The sequence below is a fragment of the Sceloporus occidentalis genome, unplaced genomic scaffold (genome assembly GCF_023333645.1).
Source record: "Sceloporus occidentalis isolate IW3139 unplaced genomic scaffold, rSceOcc1.0.p SCAF_2, whole genome shotgun sequence".
Classification (NCBI taxonomy): Eukaryota; Metazoa; Chordata; class Lepidosauria; order Squamata; family Phrynosomatidae; genus Sceloporus; species Sceloporus occidentalis.
The window spans coordinates 222,814,697-222,835,727 of NW_028316982.1; the positions used below are offsets into that span (position 1 = coordinate 222,814,697).

The following is a 21,031-nucleotide window of genomic DNA, read 5'->3' on the forward strand; positions in this document are numbered from 1 at the left end:
ATTTGCAATTTAAAAGAAAATACTGTACAATTAAAAACTTACAAAATGTACACATTAAAAATAGAATTAAACTATCTACACAATATTAAATCTCTCAGGTTAATTCTCTGGTGTATGGCGGAAAGGAAGGGATGCAGTTGGGAAAATCTTTGGTCAACTCTGGTTTTTCCAGACCAGGGGCTGTGAAGGACTTCTGTCCCAGCAAGGATTTTCCAGACTTCAGCTGCTTTCTTCCTTTTATATATGTGGCTGTAGACAATTCACTCTAAGCAATGATTCGGATTTCCATTCAGATGTGTATCATGGCCTTTAGTATTTGTGGTGAGCTTCCAGATATAAAAGTGTCTTGTATTCACTGATTCCTAGATTCAGATCTCTGCTCAAGTGTGAGCTTGCCGCTGCTTTGTCTCTGGCAAACACCTTTCCTGTCTGTAATATGGGTCAACAACAGATCTTCCAAGATGCTGTTGGTAAGAAACTACATGCACAAGGCTGAACATCTTGTTGACCTTAATTGTTCCTTGTCTGGTCAGTGGATGGATGGAAATGCCCCTGTGGCTATCTTACTCCCATGATGGGTGAGATATAAGGTGGGATATGCACCTAGTGAAATAAGGAATCACTTCTAGACTAAAGTGCCATAGAAATGCCAAGAAGAAATGCTGTTGGACAAGAGTTATTTTAAAAGACTGGTGTATACTAAACAATGAAACATCCAGTTTCCAAATACTGTATGTCTGTGATGCTTATCTTTATCTTTTCAGTGTTTCATCTGACAACTCTCAAATGTATGTGAAGAAGAAATTCTTGCTCTTTCTCCTTGCCTAACTTCCTTACCAGGCATTTGTCTGTTCTTGTTAGCGCTGTTCTTCTCCTGCATTCCTTAAGTAGTTTTAAACACAGGGGGGCATAAAGTGGTAACCATTAAAATATTTAGTTTAAGATGTAACAGACAGGAAAGAGCACTAATGTTTTATGAATTACCTTCCTTGCCCAGAGGGCTGCCCTGGTTGTTAAATGGCATGATTGTGACAGACTCATCACATCTTTGTGCTCCTTCTTATATTGTCCATGGTGTCTTCTTTAAAAACAAAAACCAAACATCAAAATATTTTACATGATTTGTTTTTTTTTTTTCCTGACACTGCTAAAGCTGAAACTAGCTGCCTAACAGGCAGGCGGTGTTCTCCCAGTAGAGAGAATGGGAAGGTGGATTGAGGACATCAGGCAATTACCATTGTCACAGAAAATGTCATGGGATCTCAGGAAGCCAGTCAGAAGAGCATTTTAAAAGCTTTGTCTTAAAACGAACATGCATGCAATCTGATAATGGAGGCTTGAAGAGCTGAGGTGACCCTCATCTGCTGAGAAGAGATTCACTTTCCCCCAAGTCCTGCCTCTCAAACCTAGAAGGCAAGCTGTGAGTCTGTAGCAGGAAAAGATATTAAGAGACAATAACGTATGGTAGCAAACTGGCCACTACACAGTGCCCAGTACTGTGAATCATACATGAACATTTCACAGTGTCTTAATATTCAGTATACTTTTTTATTTGGGGAATGATTGGGAGGGAATAGATCCTGAGTCCTTTTGGTCTCTGCCTTCTCTGATACTTTTAATTACTTCAAATAAGGTAATTCTGGCTTAACTGGTAAAGTCATAGTGACTTGCTTTTCACCCTCAAACAATCGTATTTGGTGTCACACTGATGCAGTTTTTATACGCTGTGCTTTGGATTGCAGCTGTGCAGTCTGACCCCGTGTGTGTGTGTGTGTGTGTGTGTGTGTGTGTGTGTGTGTACACTAGATAAGTCTCATTGACTTGAATGGGATTTAACTGCCATAAAATGTTGCATGTTATTCATACATTAATTAACTTTTGAATCCCAGTTTTTCTCCAGTGGGCTTGAAGTGGTATGATTCTTACAATAGTGCTATGAGATGGATCATTGGGAAGGAATGGTCTGAGGTCATCCACTGAGCTTCAAGTCTTAGTTGAGATGAGACTCACAAGTCCTAGTCTCCCAAATTCCAGTCTCATACTTAAACCACTATGGCAGGTGTGGGAATGCAGCTTTAGTATACTTAGTATGTCATGCAGCCCGATTCTAAACATGTTTACAGAGGTGCAAGTGTCACTGGGTTCAATGGGATGTTCCTAAATTAGGCTGCAGAACTAAACACACTTAACAGTAAGTCTAACTGAATTTGGGTGGGGATTATTTTGCACTGTTAATTTCTTGCATTATTTACACAGGATTATGTCCAAGAAAGTAGAGAGACGGTCTGGAACTGAGAAGGAACAACATTTACCATGCAAACAAGCCAAAGTGGAAACTATCTGTCCTTTGCTGTGGAAGTGTGACCATCCACAGAATGTGTTTGAGGGTTTGTTATCACCTATGAAGCAAGATGAATTTTTTAAAGAATACTGGGAGAAGAAGCCATTAATACTTCACAGAGATGACCCCACTGTGGCATCCTACTATCAATCACTCTTTCAGTTAACTGACTTGGAAGGCATAGTCAAGCATGGTTTATACTATGGACGGGACATTAATGTCTGCAAGTGCATTAATGGAAAAAAGAAGGTTTTTAACAAAGATGGCAAAGTCAGCTATGCACAGCTGAAGAAGGACTTTGATCAGAAAAAGGCAACAATACAGTTTCACCAGCCCCAGAGGTTTAAGGTAGGATCCACTGGTTTTCTGTAGTTTGTGGTTGCTTTTGCAGTTGTAAGCTTGGATTGACATAGACATACAATTAAAAAGGATTTAGGGAACAGGTTGTGGAACTGCACGTGCCTTTATCTCCTGCCTGAGTTTAGTGCTACATGCAGCTGTTGCTGATCTGGATTTAAAGGTGTCCAGAGACATTTCTAAACCGAGATGCCATGGGTTGCTTTGTTTTTATATCATGTGTTTGTATCAGTCCTACTTAGCATAAAGCTATTTCTTGTCTTTTAGCTTACTGAACCTTGGGGTCAGTTTCTGTTGAATGGTAATGTAATATTTCTTTACAGAATTTTGTGGGGAAAATGTGACTAGAACCATATGTTTGACATCAGGTTGAGGGTTGCAGGTTACAGACCTTTTCAGTGTATGGTTTGGTTGTATAGATTTGAAACTGCTGGTGCTAGATTTTGGCTGGTTTGAAGAAAGAGCCAAATTAGAATCTTTTGCATTCCTAATTTTTACCTGCTTTGGGCCTAGTTTGCTGACACATTTTCACATAATAAAGTAGATGTATGTATGTACTAGTGCAGCAGCGGGCACCCTTTCCTTATTGTTGCACTTTTTATTGTTTGACTCTTTAGTTATGTAGTCATCTGGGCATCCTATTTCAGTGGAGATGAGTATTTGGAAGAGTAGAATATAAACATGACGAGTGGGGGGACTAGGAGGAGAAAGGACAGCAGCTTTGGCATACTAATTCTCATTCTCTGCTCTCTGTTCCCCTTCCTTTTCAAAGGATGAGCTCTGGAGAATACAGGAGAAATTGGAATGCTTCTTTGGTTCATTGGTTGGATCTAATATTTACATAACTCCTCCAGGGTCCCAAGGCCTGCCTCCACACTACGATGATGTCGAAGTAAGAGCAATCACAAAAGATTCCTGGTCTTGAGTCTTTTCAGGAGTTGGTTGTCCTTGTGTGCCTCCAAGGCATTTTGACTTATGGCGAAACCCCCTATCACAGTGTTTTATTGGCAAGATTTGTTCAGATGGGGTTTTCTTTAGCCTTCCCCTGAGGCTGAGAGAGTGTGACTTGCCCAAAGTCACCCAGTGGGTTTCCATGCCCGAGCGGGGATGCGAACCTTGGTCTCCAGACTCATAGTTCAACATTCGAACTACTGTACTACATCATGCTGGCTCTCCTTTTCAGGAGTAGCACTCACTATATTTGTCTGTTAATATGGATGTACTTGTTAAAATTATTCATCCCTGCAGGGGAGCACACATTTTTGAATCTTATTTTCTTCCTACTGCAGATATGTGTTGGATAACTATTCAGTATTTCTAAGAAGTCCTTGTGAGAGGGGAAGGAAGTCCCTCCCAACTCACCTTTTTCCCCACAACATGGCCATGTGGTGGCTGGGTTGAGGGTGGGAGTAGCTGAGTGTTGTCATCAGCTTTATTCCAACAGATGGCACACAATGATCATGTCATTCTCTGGAGGATGTTTTCATTGTCATGCACCAGCTATCAGAACATTTGACAATCTTCTGTTACTTCCCGCTATCCCTCAGCCTTTACACAACTGTATGGGGATGCAGATGGGGACGGGGACAGGAGAAAATGAATCTGGGCTGGGGAGGCAATCTATTTGAACACTTGAGGGATGGAGAAAAAAAGGCCCTCTTTCATACATCCTATGAATCTTTGAATATTCTGTCAACTCCTGTCTATTACACATAAAAGTCATAAGTATCCATGTAATGGAAAATCTATGTGCATGTACAGGTGGATTCTGTTTTAAAGTGAAGCTTGCTATTTTCATTGTTCCAAAGAGATCTTGGAAGCTGAACGTCCAATAAGTTCAGCTGATGTTTATTCCTATGTAAGGTTAGATGACGGTCTGATGAATTAGGAACTGTGGGATAATTTTGATGCTTACTCTGTTATGTTCCTTGCAGGTGTTTATCTTGCAGCTTGAAGGAGAGAAGCACTGGCGGCTCTACAAGCCTACTGTACATCTAGCTCAACAATACAGTGCTGAACCTGAGGACAAAATTGGGACTCCAACACATAACTTTGTATTAAAGGTATAGTAATGTGGTTTTTAAGTCATTTAATCTTTTTTAGTTGTATTCTATTTTTAAACAAATGATCTGTATTAATATTGTAATAATTTAATTCAATTTTAATTGTCACTTTTGTAAGTTTTTAATTTTACTGTACTTTTAGACTATAAGCTGCTTTAAGTCCCAGTTTTTTGGGGAAAACAGGATGCAAATAAATATAACAACAACAACAAACAACAACAACATTTCTTTATTTAAACAATATAGTTTATGATTAAGATAATAACTGAACTGCTTCTATTATGGTACAGCTCTGCATGTAATTGGAAACTTTCTGTGACATGACATAATTTTATACTCAAATTGTTTGTGTTTTAAGAGAATGCTTATTTTTATATCCTTTGTAAGCACAGCAGTTTAGCACTAAACTTTCAAAATAACTTTCTGCCTAGCCAGGAGACTTGTTATATTTTCCAAGAGGGACTATTCATCAAGCTGCCACTCCTCCCAGTGTATCTCATTCTACCCATGTGACTATCAGCACCTATCAGAACCAGTAAGCACCCTACCTTATGTTTTATCATAGCTGTCACACCATTGGCTGTGAACTGAATGAATCTGTAAGGTGAAATATTTTTGCTTTCAATGAAACACTATTTATGGGGTGAAACAGACCACCCTGAAGAGGCGGTGTGACATCGCCCCTGAAAAAGCTGGGTGGGCGCTGCGGCAACCATACATTGTGGCCCCACTCAGGTGTTTTGCTGCAGCAAAAAAGAAGCAGCAAATTGCCACTCCTTTTTGTGGTGGCTTTTCCTGCCCTGCTGGGGCTTTGCGGTGCTGTGACAGCATGCGGTGTCTCAGTGCCGCACCGCTGTGAAGCCGTGCACGTGCAGTCAGCCATGCAGCTTCCTGTCAGTGTGGGGATGTGCGCTGTCTGAATGCCAAGCCCCCACATTGTCATGAAGCCGTCGTATTGTGCTGGTATGTACCAGCCCTAAGGGCTGTCGATTGTGTATTTTCAAATGGTTTCTGACTTATGGCAACCCAAAGGCAACCCTGTCATAGGGCTTTCTCAGCACTATTTGTTCAGAGGAAGCTTGCCATTTCGTTCCTCTGAAGCTGAAGAGTGTGACTTACCCAAAGTTACCAAGTGGGTTTCGATAACTGAGCAGAATTTGAACCCTGGTCTTTTGGACGCCTAGTCCAGTTCTCAAACCACTACACCGGTGGTTCCTGACCTATCATCCTCATCCCCCAGGGGGCTTTGAAGTTTTCACAGGGGAGCCCTTGAAGGCTGCTCAGCTCACCTCCTCCCTGCAGTGGAGTGGTCACGTGAAAGGAGCCATGGCAAAGTCTGGATGACTGGACCTGAGAATTGCTTGTCACATGGTTGTTCTGCTGCAGGAAAGAGGCAGGCTGAACAGCTGAGTGACAGTAGAGCTGCCAGCCAGCCAGCCAACAGCCTTTGACCTTCTTTCGTGCTGTCTTTCCTCCTTTCCAGCTGGGAGCAGTCCAGCCTCCTATCAGAAACACTTCCAACCCTACTCCTCATTTTTTCTTCTTCTTTTGCCTTCTTCATCAGGAGGAAAAGAGACTGAGATGGGGCTGCAAGGCAAGCAGAGTCATTGACTTCCATGTGCACAAGTGCCTTTTTGGACACTATTTCCTGTTTCCCAACTTCTGGGGAGTAGAGTTCAAGGCGCGCCAGTCTAAGAACAGAATTGACCAGCAACATGTAGGCCCAATGAGTTGGCCTTTGCCTCTGCTCTTGTCATGTGGCTGCTCAGCCCGCTTCCTTACTGGAGCGCAGTGGCCATGTGATAGGAGCAAAGACAAAGGCTTGGCTGGTTGGGCCTGCATGTTGCCATTGAATCCACAGCAAACTGGCATGAAGAAGCCGGAGAAAATTCTTCTCTCCTTCCAGCACCTCTGAGAAAGGTTTGATGGATGGTGTAATTGCTAATGGTTCAGAGTTCAAGGAATCATAAAATCATGGTTTAAATTTTACGGCTTGTGGGGGGGGGGGGTCCACAGCAAAAAGAATGTATTTAAAGGGGGTCCTTGGTAAAGAACACTTCATCATACCATGCTCACTCTTATAAAGTATTTTTCATATGAATAGGCCAAGAGCAGTTTTTTCTGTGTTTCCCCCCAAATTTCAGAGGATTTAACGTGGATGGTCAACATAGAAACTTTGCACAGATTTGCAGCCTCAGTTATAATCTTGTGGCCCTTTCTTTTTCTGGAGCAGGTTGTTGTGCTTTTCAGAGCAAGAAGGCTGTGTAGGCTGCTTCCCCTCTTGGAAAATGAGGATATTGTCATGTTGATTTATGTTTTTAGACCTTCCAGGTTTGAGTTCTGGTGCCTCGCTGCCCTTGAAGATGACTTTGGTCCAAAACACATTGCAGAAATAATCCAGTTCGAGACCGCTTTAACTGTCCTGGCTCAGTGCTAGGGAATTCTGGAAACTGTAGTTTTGTGAGACATTGAGCCATCTCTGTCAGAGAGAGCTCTGGTGCCACAACTGAGCCAGGGTTGTTAAAGTGATCTCATACTGGATTATTTCTGCAGTGTGTTTAGGATCTTTGAAGCTGCAGTTGGTACAAAATGCCATACTACTTCTTGAAATCAAACTCAGCCTTTCCTTTGTTTCACACTTCAGTTTCTGAGTGTACTTGGAATTTCTGAGGATTTGACAAAACATTAGACTATTGGCAGTAATCTGTGAGATTACACATATTGTATAGTTCAGTTGTGCAAAAGCTTTCATTGTTAAAATTTGTCTGGATTAGATAGCATTAAAGAAAGGATGTTGTGTTAGATGAGTACTTTCCTTCACTCTGACAGCTAGTTCTTATGTGCTCTGTCTTCAGCAAGAAATATTGCTCCAGATTGAATTTTCGTTAATGTCTTTGATTTGTCTTCTTCCTGTCAGCTCTTGGAGAGATTTCTTCTTGGATGTGGTTCCTGGGCTTATTTTGGATATGGCAAAAGAAGACATAGAATTTCGGAAAAGCATCCCAAGGCAGTTATTGATGGTAATGATAATGGCACTAAAAAACCTAACACAATAATGTGAAGCTGCTCCCAGAAGAAAAGTTTTAATAGTCTCACTTTTAAGCATTGAATACATCTGTAGCTGTTTAACTGTAGTTCCAAAATAGTACTTTTGGAAGAGATTGTCCTTAGTAGCAGGGTTTGTATGTTGTGTGGTTCTTAAATCTGCAGAAGTAAAACCAGTACATAAGTGAAAGCCAAGTTTTGAAGTTCTCCTACATTTCTCTAAATTGGTGAAACTTTTTCATTCTTCATCTCTTTATTATAGAATCATAAAACAGAAAGGATTTGTTTTAAATGGAAGCCAGAGTCAATCCTCAGAAAAAGTAAAATACGATAGAAGATTCTGTGAATTATAATTTGTTAGAGTAAGGACAAACCAAACTTCACTTGGAAGGTACCAGAGCTAGTGTTCTAAACATTGAGTTAGAGATAGAGAAAGAAAAATATTAAAGATTTATAAATAAAGAACACTAACCCCAAATTCATGTGGTCTAGGATTTCATATTGTGATGTTAAATATATGTAACTTGATTAGCTTTGCTTTCCCATTCTGTAGCAAGAGTTCAAAAAGAACTCTTGCTTGTTACTGAAATAATCTTCTTTTAAAATTCTGCCTCAGCCCAGTAGATTGGAAGCCAGCATTGTAATGCATGAAGAACTCTGGATTGTCTTCTCAAGTTAGCTAGGGTTCTTGTAAACATAAATTCTTCTTGTTTCCTGTGTTTAGAAGGTCGATGTGTCTGATTCATCGAGGCAGTTAAGTGGCTTCCTGAGGTGCCTTGCAGACCGTCTAGATAATGGCAAGGAATTGAAGTCATCTGACATGAAAAAAGATTTTATTATGAACAGATTGCCTCCTTTCCGGGGAACTTCCTTTGACTCTTTGGCTCCAGGTGATATTTAAGTTTATTGTGGGTGTTTTTCATAACAGAGTGGGGAAACAAATTATACCATAGATGTATAAAGTAATGTATTTATTAGTTACACAGGAACAGTTTATTGCAACATAAAGGAATTGGTGTGGAATTAATGGTTCAGATAGAGCTGATATTATATTTCTGTGGAATTCTCCTCCTTAATTGTGGTTTTAAAATTTCAGTTCACACCTTAAATTTGAGGAAGGAAGCTGACGAAGGATTGAAATAAATTATTAGTTCCTGAGAATTTTTGGGATTCCTCATTTCAGGCATTAACACTTAAGACAATCCACTTGAATGAGCAAAAATTTAAAATTCTGGAATTTGGCAGTTGCACTGATACCTGCAACATTTCCTAGTTTAGAAGAACAGAATTAAAGATGGGTTGCCTGCTCCTCTGTTCACAGTAATGTGGCTATCTTTTCTTTTTTAGTTGGAGCATTACCAAAATTAAACAGCACAATCAAGTTACGTTTTAAAGACTATACAGTAATTACAGTGGAACCAGAACAAAACCTTTTGGTGAGTACAGAGGAAGTGCTTGTGGAGACTTGTTTTTCATTGGAGCTTTCTGTGTTGTAACATTGCCTGCATTCTGTATTTAGGCTGCTTAGTTGCATCCCACAGCATGTGACTGGAATTGATCTTGATATTATGGTGATAATGTTGCACTTTGCTGAAAAGGAAAGGAGTTTCAGGACTGGAAATGCTAGGCTTGATAACTTTTTTTCCTAATATTGTTTGTCTTTACAAATGTGTGCATATAAATATATTAAAATAAGAACAGGGTATGTTGGTGTTCCAACACAGGGATTTCCTTTTATTTTAACAAGAGATATATCAAACGAAAAGAACTACCCTAGCATGGGATAAATTATTTCATTTCATTTTATTTAATTTATATCCCACCTTTCACCCAATAGAGGGACTCAAGAAGGCTAAAAACAAATTTAAAATTAATTGTAAGGTTTATGGAATTGTTTGATTCTGAAAGAGGGAGATATTTTTTATAGTGAAATGTTTTCATGTTGACAGCTAACACACAACACTGAGTTTCTTTTCCTTTTCCTCAGAATAATTCACTCGAAGAAATGGTGTTCGTGTATCACTCCTTAAAGAACAAGAGAGAAAGCCATATGATGGGGGAGGAGAATACTAATGAGGAAGGAATAGTAGAGGTTTGTTTTTCATGTGTACATTAGGTCCTTTTAGTGGTCATGTTAGTCCTGAGGCCCCTCCCCATTTTAAAAACAGTTACTTCATTGTCCTCACCTCCATGCTTGACATCTTTTTGTCATGCTGTCATCTTCTTTTGTGTGTCTTGGATGCTGCTTGCTGCTTTTTGGTGAGTACAGGGGGCCTTTTTGCCACATAGGTCAAGGAGCCATCTAGTTCAGCACTCAGTGTTCAGTGGTGGCCAACCAGATGCTTCTTGGTCAGAGTGGGAATCATTTGGCCCTCCAGATGTCCTTAGATTGCATCTTCCAGCAGCCTTAGCCAGCATAGCCAGTGGTAAGGAATATGGCAAGTTGTATTCGTACAACTGGAGCACCCCATGAATCTCCTTCCGTGTTATAGAAAGACACAAGCAAGGTTTAAAGCAGTATCCCTGCTGTGTTTCCTTGTAGCAATTGTTACTCCTTCTTATATGAGAGCATCTGTTTACCCATCATAATTAACAGCTGAGGTGCCTGTATGTGGTTTATTAGCAGTGGAAGCTGATGGAGCTGAGGTCAGTGTGGGTGGTAAACCCACTCAGGTTTGAGCCTAAACTTTTAAGGAGTTCTTCAAGATGCTGAATTTCAAAATAGGTTCAGCACCTTGGGAAGCTGTTGTAAAATTTGAAGATTTACTTCCCTTTCGACATCAGAAATACTGGCTGCCACAGAACAGATTACTTCAATTCTGTAATAAAATGCTTATGCCGTAGAGATCATCCTAAATATTTTCCAAAGAAATCTGTCTCACTAAATGTTAAATAAAGCAAGTTGAAGAACAGACACCATGTTGGGTTTGGCTTGTTTTAGACATGTTTACTTAAGATTTGCCAGTTTGCTGTTACAACAAAACCCTTGCTTTGCTAAAGGCAATCCCTATGCAAACCTGTTTATTGCTCATAGACAACAATTGTGTTTAACCTATAGATAGCTCTGTGGCTCTTTATTTTAGTCTTGGACTACTGCTGGCAACTAGACTACTACCCTGCCCAGCCATGCAGTGTTATGGGTGGGAAAACACTGCCCTACAGCGACGGTAAAATAGCAGTGTAATGAATACAGTGAGCTAAGATAATTTCCTTTTAACAAATGCACTCCTGTTCCTTCTGATAAGACTGTATTCTTTTTCCTACATGCTTGAGAGGAGGAATGTGTGCCTCACACTGTGGGCTGTGAATTGTACATTTTCTTGGAACACAGGGGCATTGTTTTTGGTAGGCTGCACTAGCATTGAGATCTGAAGAAAATTTGAAGTATTTAAACCTCTAGCTGTGTTTTGTTAATGCTTCACTTCAGCTAGTAGTTACTGTTTATTTTTCACACCCCATTTATTTTACAAAATGGGAATGCAAGGTGAATTAGTGTGATAAAAACATTGTGACAAAACTCCTCATAAACATGTTGGTTATATTAGGTAGCTATTTGTCCTATAAGCCAGCAGGTTTTTGTATGTGGCCTATATAGCGGAGATGTGTATTCAGGTGGGTTTTTAAATACTTATATATTTGAAGATCTGCAAGTAACATTCTACAGATACAAAACTTGTTTGCATCACTAGCTTTTGCACATTAAAAGCACAATTCTGTATATGTATATAGAAGAATGTGGGTAACTTGTGACCCTCCATATATTTTGGACTGTAGTTTCTATCATCTCTATCAATTGGGTATGCTGTTTAGGGCACATAGTAGTTGCAATATAACAATACAGGGAGACAAGTACAGTGCCCCCGCGTCATATGCGGGCGTGCTTTACGCAGCTTTCAGAATATGCTGAAAGCCGTATGGGGAGAAGGGGTGGTGTGTCCCATAGGGACTAATAGGGCGCGCGCTTGTGGCGTGCATGTGCCACTGCACCACAGCGTGCACGAGCCCCATTCATTCAAATGGGGCTCTAGCATAGGTGGAATTTGTTTTACGTGGGGGAGTTCGGAACGGATCCCCGTGTAAACCAAGGGCATACTGTACAGGAAGGCTGTCCTACATGTTCTGATCTACTTGTTCATTGGGACACTTTCAGAAATAACCTAAGACACTTAGGCAGCAATCCTAAACCTGCATAATGAACACAGTGGGATTTAACATGCTTAGATTTGTGCTTAGTAGATTGCTAGAGCCAGAGTGGTGGTGTTTGAGTGTTGGACTAATATTCTGGGAGAGCAGAGTTCGAATCTGCTGAGCGAAGGAAAGTCACTGAATGATCTTGGACAAATCGCACTCTCAGCCTCAGAGAAAGACAATATCTGAATAACTCTTGCTAAGAAAACCCCATGATAGGTTCACCTTCAGATTCTGCTATATAACTATATCTATCTATATCTATCTTACAATATATATATATATATATATATATATATATATATATATATGAGAGAGAGAGAGAGAACAAAGCTAAACACAAGGCACAGAATGAGGCTGAGGCCCTTTATTGGGCAATGTATCATGAGATTCCACCTAAATGAAGCTGTGTGCCTCCCTTCCCGTGGGATTCATCTCCCTTCTGTGCACCCTCCCTTTAATGAACAGTAGAGAGGGGAGGCATTAGAGAAGCATCTGCCCATGTGCCTCTAATCAGATATGCAACGTTGCCCTTGGAACCCCAACAGTCGCAAGGGGGAATCCTTTTCTGTTCTGCCGCTGGTTGTAAATACATAACCATATGCTTCTCTAACAGTCCAAAAAGTTCCCAAATGCCCAACAGAGTAGCCCAAACGTGTTGTAATCAAGTCATGTGCCACTGAAGCCCTCATTTTTCAAGGAATGGTTGCACCTGACACACTAATTTTAACTGTTCAGAAGCAGTCCTGGACACGGCTGAAACCTGGGCATCCAGACACAGATCACAGGAGTACACCCAAGCTGTGAACCTGAGATTTTCAGGGAGTATAACCCCATCAACAGAAGCTGAATCTGGTTCACAGATCTGCTTTCTGACTGTCAAGGAGCACCTCTGTCTTTTATCTGGAGTGTTTCAATTTGTTTACCTTCATCAAGTCCATTATAGACAGCAGACACTGGTTTAGTACAGAAACAGCTTTCTTGGAATTGGAACAGTTTTAGTCAGTTATAATGAGATACTTAGTTGAATAGTGTTTATCTGCACAGGAATAACTGTTAGTAGGTGAGATATATAATGATGTGTATAAAGTACTTAGTAAAAATTATCTCATATTTGTTTTAGTTTGGTGTCTAACATGCTGTCTTTCTCTGTTTTCTTTTCTTTTATAAAGACTTCTGGGTTACGATTTCCTCTTTCCCATATGGAAGCACTGAAGCAAATTTGGAGTTGTGATACTACTATCTGTGTTGAGGAACTGAGTCTGTCTTCAGATGCAGAAAAAGAGAACTTGGTGATATCACTGTGGAGTGAATGCCTAATTGAAGTAATATGAAGGCACAATCTAGCCAAAATTGTCTTCCCTAGTAAAAGAATAAAGTATAAGCTTGAATCTCTGAAGGCATGATCTAGCCAAAGCAAAAAGTCTGCTGTTGCACACAAAGAGCTACTTATTACCAAATTATTATAGAAAGGCTCTTACTTACACCTTCCTTGTACGTAACAGTAAAATTGTGAAAAAGGTGGATGCAATTGTCTGAAAATGCAAATATTCTCAAAATTTGTTGTATAGGCTGACACTTAAAATTGTATCTAAAATATGTTTGCTGGAATCCTATATGATCCATTATGTTACATAATTTTACGTATACTTAGCTACATTGCAGAGGTGATAATAAACCCCCTTTAGTGAACTGCAAACATGTGTAACAGGACTCTGCGAAGAGTGCCTGTTGCACACTGGACACTTAACATTAACAGCAGCCCTCTACTGGGTATGGATGTTATGCAGTTGTGCAATTCTTAATCTCGCAGGTGTAAGTCCACTTATGAAAACAAGATTACAGCAATAGTATATTTCCTGAAATGCCCACATGAGCAGGCTTTGTCTGGTATAACTGATGACTGTATCTATGTTTTAATAAGGAGACTTTCCTGGCCATAGCAAAAACATCTGCTTAAATTACAGGTTGTAATATAGACTACAAAACTGAAAGGCTCAGCATTTCTTGCTGAAATAATGACTTGATGTAAGTGCTGCTTCATGGTACGTGGTACTAGCCAATAGTACTTAATTTCCATTGCTATTTCTACAGTGATGTAAATAAGGTGTATTTCATAACAGTAACAGATGGTTTCAACGTTGGAAGCACAAAGCAGAACCCAGTTTTTGTTGTATTTTATTCAGATTTTTTCCTTGGAAATTCTATAACATAAAACCTATGTACACATTTGCTGCAAGTGAGATTCCCCCTCCCTCTTCTTTCATGACCTTATCAATACAGAAGATATTTGTTCTTGTGTACCTTCAGATTGTTCCTGACTTATGCACAGGGTTTTCTTGGCAAGACTTATTAAGAGGAATTTGCCATTGCCTTCATCTGATGTTGAGAGTATGACTTGCCCACGATCGTGACTTAGTGGGGATACGAGCCATGGGCTGCATCCACATTGCAGAAATAATCCAGTTTGACACCACTTTGACTGCCATGGTTCAGTGCTATGGAATTCTGGGAATTGTAGTTTGTGTCAGAGTTTTCTGACAGAGGAGACTAAATATCTCACAAAACTACAAACCCCAGAATTTCATAGCATTGAGCCATGGCAGTCAAAGTGGCATCAAACTGGATTATTTCTGCAATGTGGATGCAGCCTTGGGCCTGTTACAAACGGGCACTTTAGTACGCGCTCCGCGTGTGCTAGGGTTAAAAAGGGGCGTCCTTTCCGGATGCCCCCAACCTTAGGACACGTGGAGCGCGCACAAAATGGCGGCGGCCGTTCCACACGGCCGCCACCATGAGGACATCACGACCGCGCCGCCTCTATATGGGATGGCGCGGAAGTGACGTCCTTGCTCTGCGCCAGGGCGTCTAGTGCACCCTTAGCGCGGAGCAGGAAGGAGCTCCGTTTCGGAGCTTCTTCCTGGTTTGGTCTGCTGGGCACAGCCTTCACACAGCTGCGCCCAGCGGACCAAAGGAGAAAGGGGCCAAGCGGCCCCTTTCTCCTCCTCCCTGCCGCTGCGGGGTGTCCTTGGGGCTTGAAGCCCCAGGGACACGCCTTTTCAGGCTGCGGGGAAGCGGCGTTTTGCCGCTTCCCCGCAGCCTGAAAAGCAGCGGATTGGGGCCTCAGCAGCTGCCACTCTGGACACTGAGGCCCCGATACACCGGGGAAAGGGGCGGGTACAGCCCGCCCTAAATGGGCGGTCTGTAACCTGCCTTGGTCTCTGGAGTCCTAGTCCGACACTGACACTACTATACCTTGCTAGCTCTGTGGTGTAACTTTTTTGGACTTTCGTGGGTCTTATAACTACTCTGTTATGTCCAATGACAGTATTATTGCAGAATTATAATTCAGACTAACACAGTTTTATACATATGCAGTGTGTTTACATAAGTTTGACTAACATATGGAATAGTCCCTCTTGGAGTTATTTGTTAGGGTTCTGGACTGCAGTTCCAGGATACCTATACCGCATCTCCTTTCTCAGTATGCAGACAGAAGCTATAAAAAAAAGGCAAAGAGGTTGATGTGGTTTGATAATAAAAAAAAATCAGTTTTCTATAAATAAAAGACAAATACTTGTAATTTAATTTTAATTCAGTGCTGCTGAGAAGTACCATGTATATTCTACCTATAAGCTCATGTTTGATAAAACATGGTCATGGGTTTGTAGTCTTTTTGATCTGTTTAATAGTATGTTAAAAATGGTTTGCATCCTGCAAACTGAACCAAATAAAAGGAAATGCTCCTTCCCTACAGTACTGTACAAGTTAACTCTCCCTGATCCAAAATCCAAAATCTTGCAAAATCCAAAATTGCCCATGTGTGGCTGAGATGATGACATTTTTGCTTTCTGATGGTTCAGTGTACAAAAATTGTTTCATGCACCGAATTACTAAAAATACTGTATGTAAAATTATTTTTGATGTACACATATAAGATGTATATGAAACATAAATGGATTTCATATTTAGGGTTGGGTCTCATTTCTGAGATATTTCATTATGTATATGCAAATATTCCAAAATCTGAAAACCTTCAAAATCCAGAACACTTCTGGTCCCAAGCATTTTGGATAAGAGAAATAACCTGTACATCATTCACTAATGTTTCGGACAGGGGTGAATGATGTGGGAGCCTAGGTGACTGCACTAGACCCTCAAAAGACCTGGCTGCACCACCATTACATCTGCGCCTGGAAACCCCTCCAATGCAGTGTTCCCCCCAATGCATTCTGGGGACATGGGGCATTCTTGCCATGTTTTGAGGCCTTCTTGAACAACTAGAGGACATTTAGATCATTTAGGGTCGATTATTATTATTATTTTTGCAAAATATCTTTTGTTTCCTGGGGGTTGGAGATGTGGTGGAAATATCCTCCACACCCCCTAGAGGACATTTGAGGGCATTTTGGAGCATAAAACAAATATTTCTTATCCTTTAGCAGCCACAAAATGGCCCTGGGGGGCTGCATGCGGCCCCAGACTGTTTTGTCCATCCTTGCTTTAGGAATGCAACACAAATGCATAGATCCCACTTTGAAGGATTGCAAGAAGCCAGAAGTTAGGCAAGTTGTGGGAGCCAGTGTTGTGTAATTCAAGACTGGACTGCAGTTCTGGAGGCCAGGGTTTGAATGCCTGTTCCACAGTAGAATCTTGCTGGATGACCTTGTTGAGTTACGTTGTCTCAGCCTCAGAAAAAGGAACCCTCCCACTCCCAAAAGAAGTGGTCTTGATTTTTGGCAGTTGCTAAGAAAACCCTGCGATAAGTCAGAAATGACATGACGGTACACATCAGCAATCTTGGTTAGAGCAAATGAGAAAGATGTCCTGCACTTTTCCTGTGAGGAGTCATTGCTATCTACAGTTCATGGCCTGAAGCAGAAACAGTGTGGTAGTAAGATTTCTTGCAGAAATGGGCTTGTAGCTGTTGTTTGATAACAGTGTCACTCATCACTGGCTCTTCTGTCTAGAACTAATAATGGTAGTTGCCACCCAGTAGTACCTGGAGGCCCACAAATCGCCTATCCTCTGGCTTCTGACAATCCTTCATATATGGGAGCTATTCCCGTTTGATCCAAAATAAATCCCACTTTAACTGGCCACAACACCATAGTAACTGTGCTTAGAGTTGTAGCTTTACAGTGCATTTTAAAGTACATGTGTATGTGCCTTCAACTTGCCTCTCAACCTATGGTGACTTCATAAATTTCAAAGGGTTTTCCTAGGCAAGGAATATCTGGGTTTTTGTTTTTGCCAGTTTCTTCCTCTGAAACATAGCTTACAGTACCTGGTACTCAGATGTAATTTCCACTGAGTTCAGGTTTTTCCCCCCAGAGCAGTAACACTGAATTGCACTATTAATTACATAACACTGATGCACCATCTGAGATCACCTTTTTTATAGTTGACTGAATTTTACAGAAGTCTAAAAGCAGGTTTTTTTTAAAGCGTGTTATTAAATGTATTCAAGAGTCTGTTATGGTAACATACAGAAAATGTTTATTAAATAAGTGCTTCTGATGAAAATACATTTAGGATCCTAGTTACATAGTATAAATGCAAAAAAGTAAATACGTGGTTTATTTTACAATTTAAAGTGCTATTAGGGTGCAATCAACTACATCTCTGAACATCTAGGTTTATTTCAGGAACTGGACACTACACAGCTGCTTTTATTGATGGGTGTTATTGCAACAGCCAAGAACCACAAGTCTACGTTCTTCTGTCTAAATTAGCAGCTGTTTCAACCAGACAGTTGTCTTGTGTGCCTCTGTATCTCCAAAATCCATGGATAGCTTGTTTGCTATTCTGTGGTTGCTGGTATAATGTAACTGAGTGGTGGATAAAGCCCTTAGTTAGATTTTCATAAATATATTAATAAAGCATAGTCTTCACCTGGAAAAAGGCTGAGGCAATGAAAAAACTGCCCCCAAGAAGCTCCAAGAAGCAGCAGCAGGAAAAAAAAAAAAAGAATGCCACACCAAAGCTGCATCCAAAGTATCATGCTGGTTGACCTTTAAACCAAGAACAGTTTGGGCGCTACTCATGGTTCTGCGTTTGTATTCTATTTTCTATCCATGCAATGAATGTGCCAATAATCTTAGAAGAAGGTTAAAGCAGAGTCCACCTGACGTTTCAAGAAGATACAATTTTACCCAATGGTTATGCAAATTGCATAATTCCATTAGCAAAAAATTGGGAAAACCAAAATTCAACTGTCAATTTGTACACCAACGATGGTGTCATGGCTGTAAGAATAGATCCTGTATCTAAGTGACATGAAAATTTGTCTGAATAATACTTGTTTGTGTATTAAAATATATAGATTCATTAAATTCAGCATATCTGTTAAAACCTTGAAATAAATCATTCAGCCTTAAAAAATAAAATAAAAAAATATATTAATAAAGCCATATCTGTATAAAAAATAGAGGTTTTTTCGTTTCAATATTTTCATGATGAAAATGTGTGCAGCTGTTTTTAAAGGAAAAGAAAATCAAGTCTCATCTTTCGGTTTTAGCTAATCAATGTCAATTGATTCTCAAAATACATTTCAGATATACTAAAAAAAATTTGTGATACTGAACACAAGTGTGTTGAGCCAGCTTGGGGCTTTTACATGACCCTATTTCCAAGTTTTTACGTCCACTTGGCTGAAGTGCTACCTGTTTAAAAAGCTCCTGAGTATGCAGTTTTCCTTTCCATTATGTATCATGAATCCCTTTAAGAATGATTAAACACACTGTCTTCAGTAGAATTTTGAACTTTTAAAAAAGATTCTGCTCTTACATATCTGAATTTTCATGTGAGATGTTGGGCTGGACTGGTCTTTTAACACTGGAAACTAGTGTTTTGTACCACAAATTACTTGTGATTTGTTTTAAACAATGCTTATCATGGGTGCAGTGAACATAAGGTTGAAAAGTTGGTTAGACAGGGAAGAGGTAGAGACCCAATTCTGCATGACAAGTCACCTAGAGGTCTCTTATGTCTATATGCCAGGAGATACAAATAGCTTTTTCATACTCTTGAAAGCTCACATTTCAAGATTACAATTTTAAACATTCTCCATGTCTAGAAACTGTATGGATACTTCTAAAAGCTGTATGTATCTTAGTATTTTGTTTTTGGAGGATATAATGATTTTTTGGCTAGTTTTAATACTTTGATGTAATAACTTACTTAGCATCCAGTTAATCAGTTTCTCAGGTCTCATTGAGCTTAATGACGTTTATTCCCAAGGTAAGTGGGTGTAGGATTGTATCCTAAGAAGTCTAAGCATATTTTCCTCAATAAAATCAATGGGAATAGTGCTTAAGGTTGGATAAATTATGACCATACAGAGTAGACCTTTTCCTCTTCCACTGTTACAGTGATTCATACCTGGGTTACTGATGATAACTGTGTAAACTGGGGTGGGCAAAGTGTGTACAGGGACTCAAACTGGGGCTAATTTAAGCAAAGTAATTGGTGGTGTGAATTGCCCACAACAAGTTGTAGAGGCCCATATTTACAACATCAGAACAGTTGTAACATTTGAAAATTGATATATGGAGCTCCTGAGCAGGTATAACCTAATGTGCTCAAGTGTTCAGAAAATTTTGTTCCTTTCAAGTTGACCCAAGGAATCCAGCCTGTTCTGTATAATTTCTATACAGAATTTGTCTAGAACTGTTTTACTGAGTCAGAACTGTGTGGAATATGCTCTTTGTTGAGCACATTTTGAGTTTTTGATATAGACCAAAAAGTATAGTGACTGTGATGCACAGTTATGAAACCTGAGGTCAAATACTCATGAGCTGGGATCCTGTTGGTGCACTGCACTAGCATAACAATCTGTTGCACTAGCAATTGAACTTTTAACATGGTGAGAAAAGGCAGAAGTTGCAGTTCGAAGGAAAAAGCTGTTGGCTCTGGGCAGCCTATTTTTACAAATGCCTGATTTCCAGCTGAGTCCTGAGAAGTGAAGGTGTTCGGGAAAGATTGGTTTGCAAAATCACCAGACTGGCAATTTTTCAAGCACCCTTCCCAGAACACCTTGATTTTGGATACTGCAGAAATAAGCTGCTTGAACCTGGGAGCCTCCATTCCCAATGGCAGTGACTTCCTCTGCTTTCCCTCTCAGCCATGCACCTGGAGCCTTTCTCCTGTTGCTGTTGTGTTACCACCTACACTCACATAATGCAGCAACAGGATTCCAATCGTAATTTTCTTTTAACGTGAGATACACTGATAAAATAGTGCAATAACAAACAAGCTTCCACTGGCAGCATAAAACCTGTAGAAGATGCATTTTAGGTCAAAATTCTCATTAGTTCTTGCATGATGAGGTAAAGGTAAGAGTTAAAGAAATATACATTTTTACAGAATATAAAATCAGTTCTCTTGGCTCTGGTATTAGTTATTGCTGAATCATGACCGCCATATAGGACACTGCTCTGTTTGTACTTTTGAACAGAGATCCTAAATTAGATAATATAGGATTAGCTTTGCATAGCCTATTTATATACTTGAAATATTTGACATTTTTTGATTTTCTGTCTGAAAAATTCAGGTAGACGTAACAGCATGCACCAGTGCTGTGTGACTTCAGTAGTTTTTTTCCCCAGAAGTATTTTCAGCCAACAATGGGCCATATTTTATTATGTCTTTATAGTGGTGAGGCTGATTCACAATATTTCAAAGTCCCATTTCTGTGAATTTTCACTGATGTTTACTTGGTTTACAACAACGTGGTTCCTGTCATAATAATATCCTCCTGAAAAAGAAGTTTGAGAGAGTGATGGTTAAATACAGACTAGTTTAATTACTAGCTATTTAAAAATGTGTGGTACTTGTAAAATACCACACCTTTAAAACATCTTAAAATTACAATGTTGGTAAACTGGTCAGAAACCTGTTTGTCCCAACTTCAGCAGACCTACTGAATCAGTGGGACTTATGTAGAAACTCACCATTAAACAATTAAGTCAACAGGTCTGCTATAGATGAGGCTAAGGGGTTTCAAGATATGATCTCTGTTGTAAATTAGTTCTGT

The 21,031-nt window shown here is 40.0% G+C and overlaps 2 protein-coding genes across 3 annotated transcripts in view; one reads left to right on the top strand and one right to left on the bottom strand.

The window, feature by feature from the left end:
* RIOX2 (ribosomal oxygenase 2) overlaps positions 1-17,512 on the top strand; it is a 19,324-nt gene extending 1,812 nt beyond the window's left edge. The window contains exons 2-11 of one of the 2 annotated variants that reach the window (XM_089512271.1): positions 1,154-1,420; positions 2,257-2,689; positions 3,471-3,590; positions 4,633-4,761; positions 5,193-5,296; positions 7,679-7,781; positions 8,531-8,696; positions 9,154-9,242; positions 9,794-9,898; positions 13,167-17,512. In XM_089512271.1, the coding sequence (XP_089368397.1) occupies positions 2,261-2,689; positions 3,471-3,590; positions 4,633-4,761; positions 5,193-5,296; positions 7,679-7,781; positions 8,531-8,696; positions 9,154-9,242; positions 9,794-9,898; positions 13,167-13,328 (1,407 nt within the window). In that variant the 5' untranslated portion in view covers positions 1,154-1,420; positions 2,257-2,260 and the 3' untranslated portion in view covers positions 13,329-17,512. The remainder of the gene's footprint in view (positions 1-1,153; positions 1,421-2,256; positions 2,690-3,470; positions 3,591-4,632; positions 4,762-5,192; positions 5,297-7,678; positions 7,782-8,530; positions 8,697-9,153; positions 9,243-9,793; positions 9,899-13,166) is intronic. The other variant, XM_089512270.1, reaches the window with a different exon arrangement.
* The window catches only part of CRYBG3 (crystallin beta-gamma domain containing 3), a 72,996-nt gene continuing 69,435 nt past the window's right edge, over positions 17,471-21,031 (bottom strand). Inside the window, exon 22 of the mRNA XM_089512265.1 lies at positions 17,471-20,752. Within this exon, the coding sequence (XP_089368391.1) occupies positions 20,664-20,752 (89 nt within the window). The 3' untranslated portion in view covers positions 17,471-20,663. The remainder of the gene's footprint in view (positions 20,753-21,031) is intronic.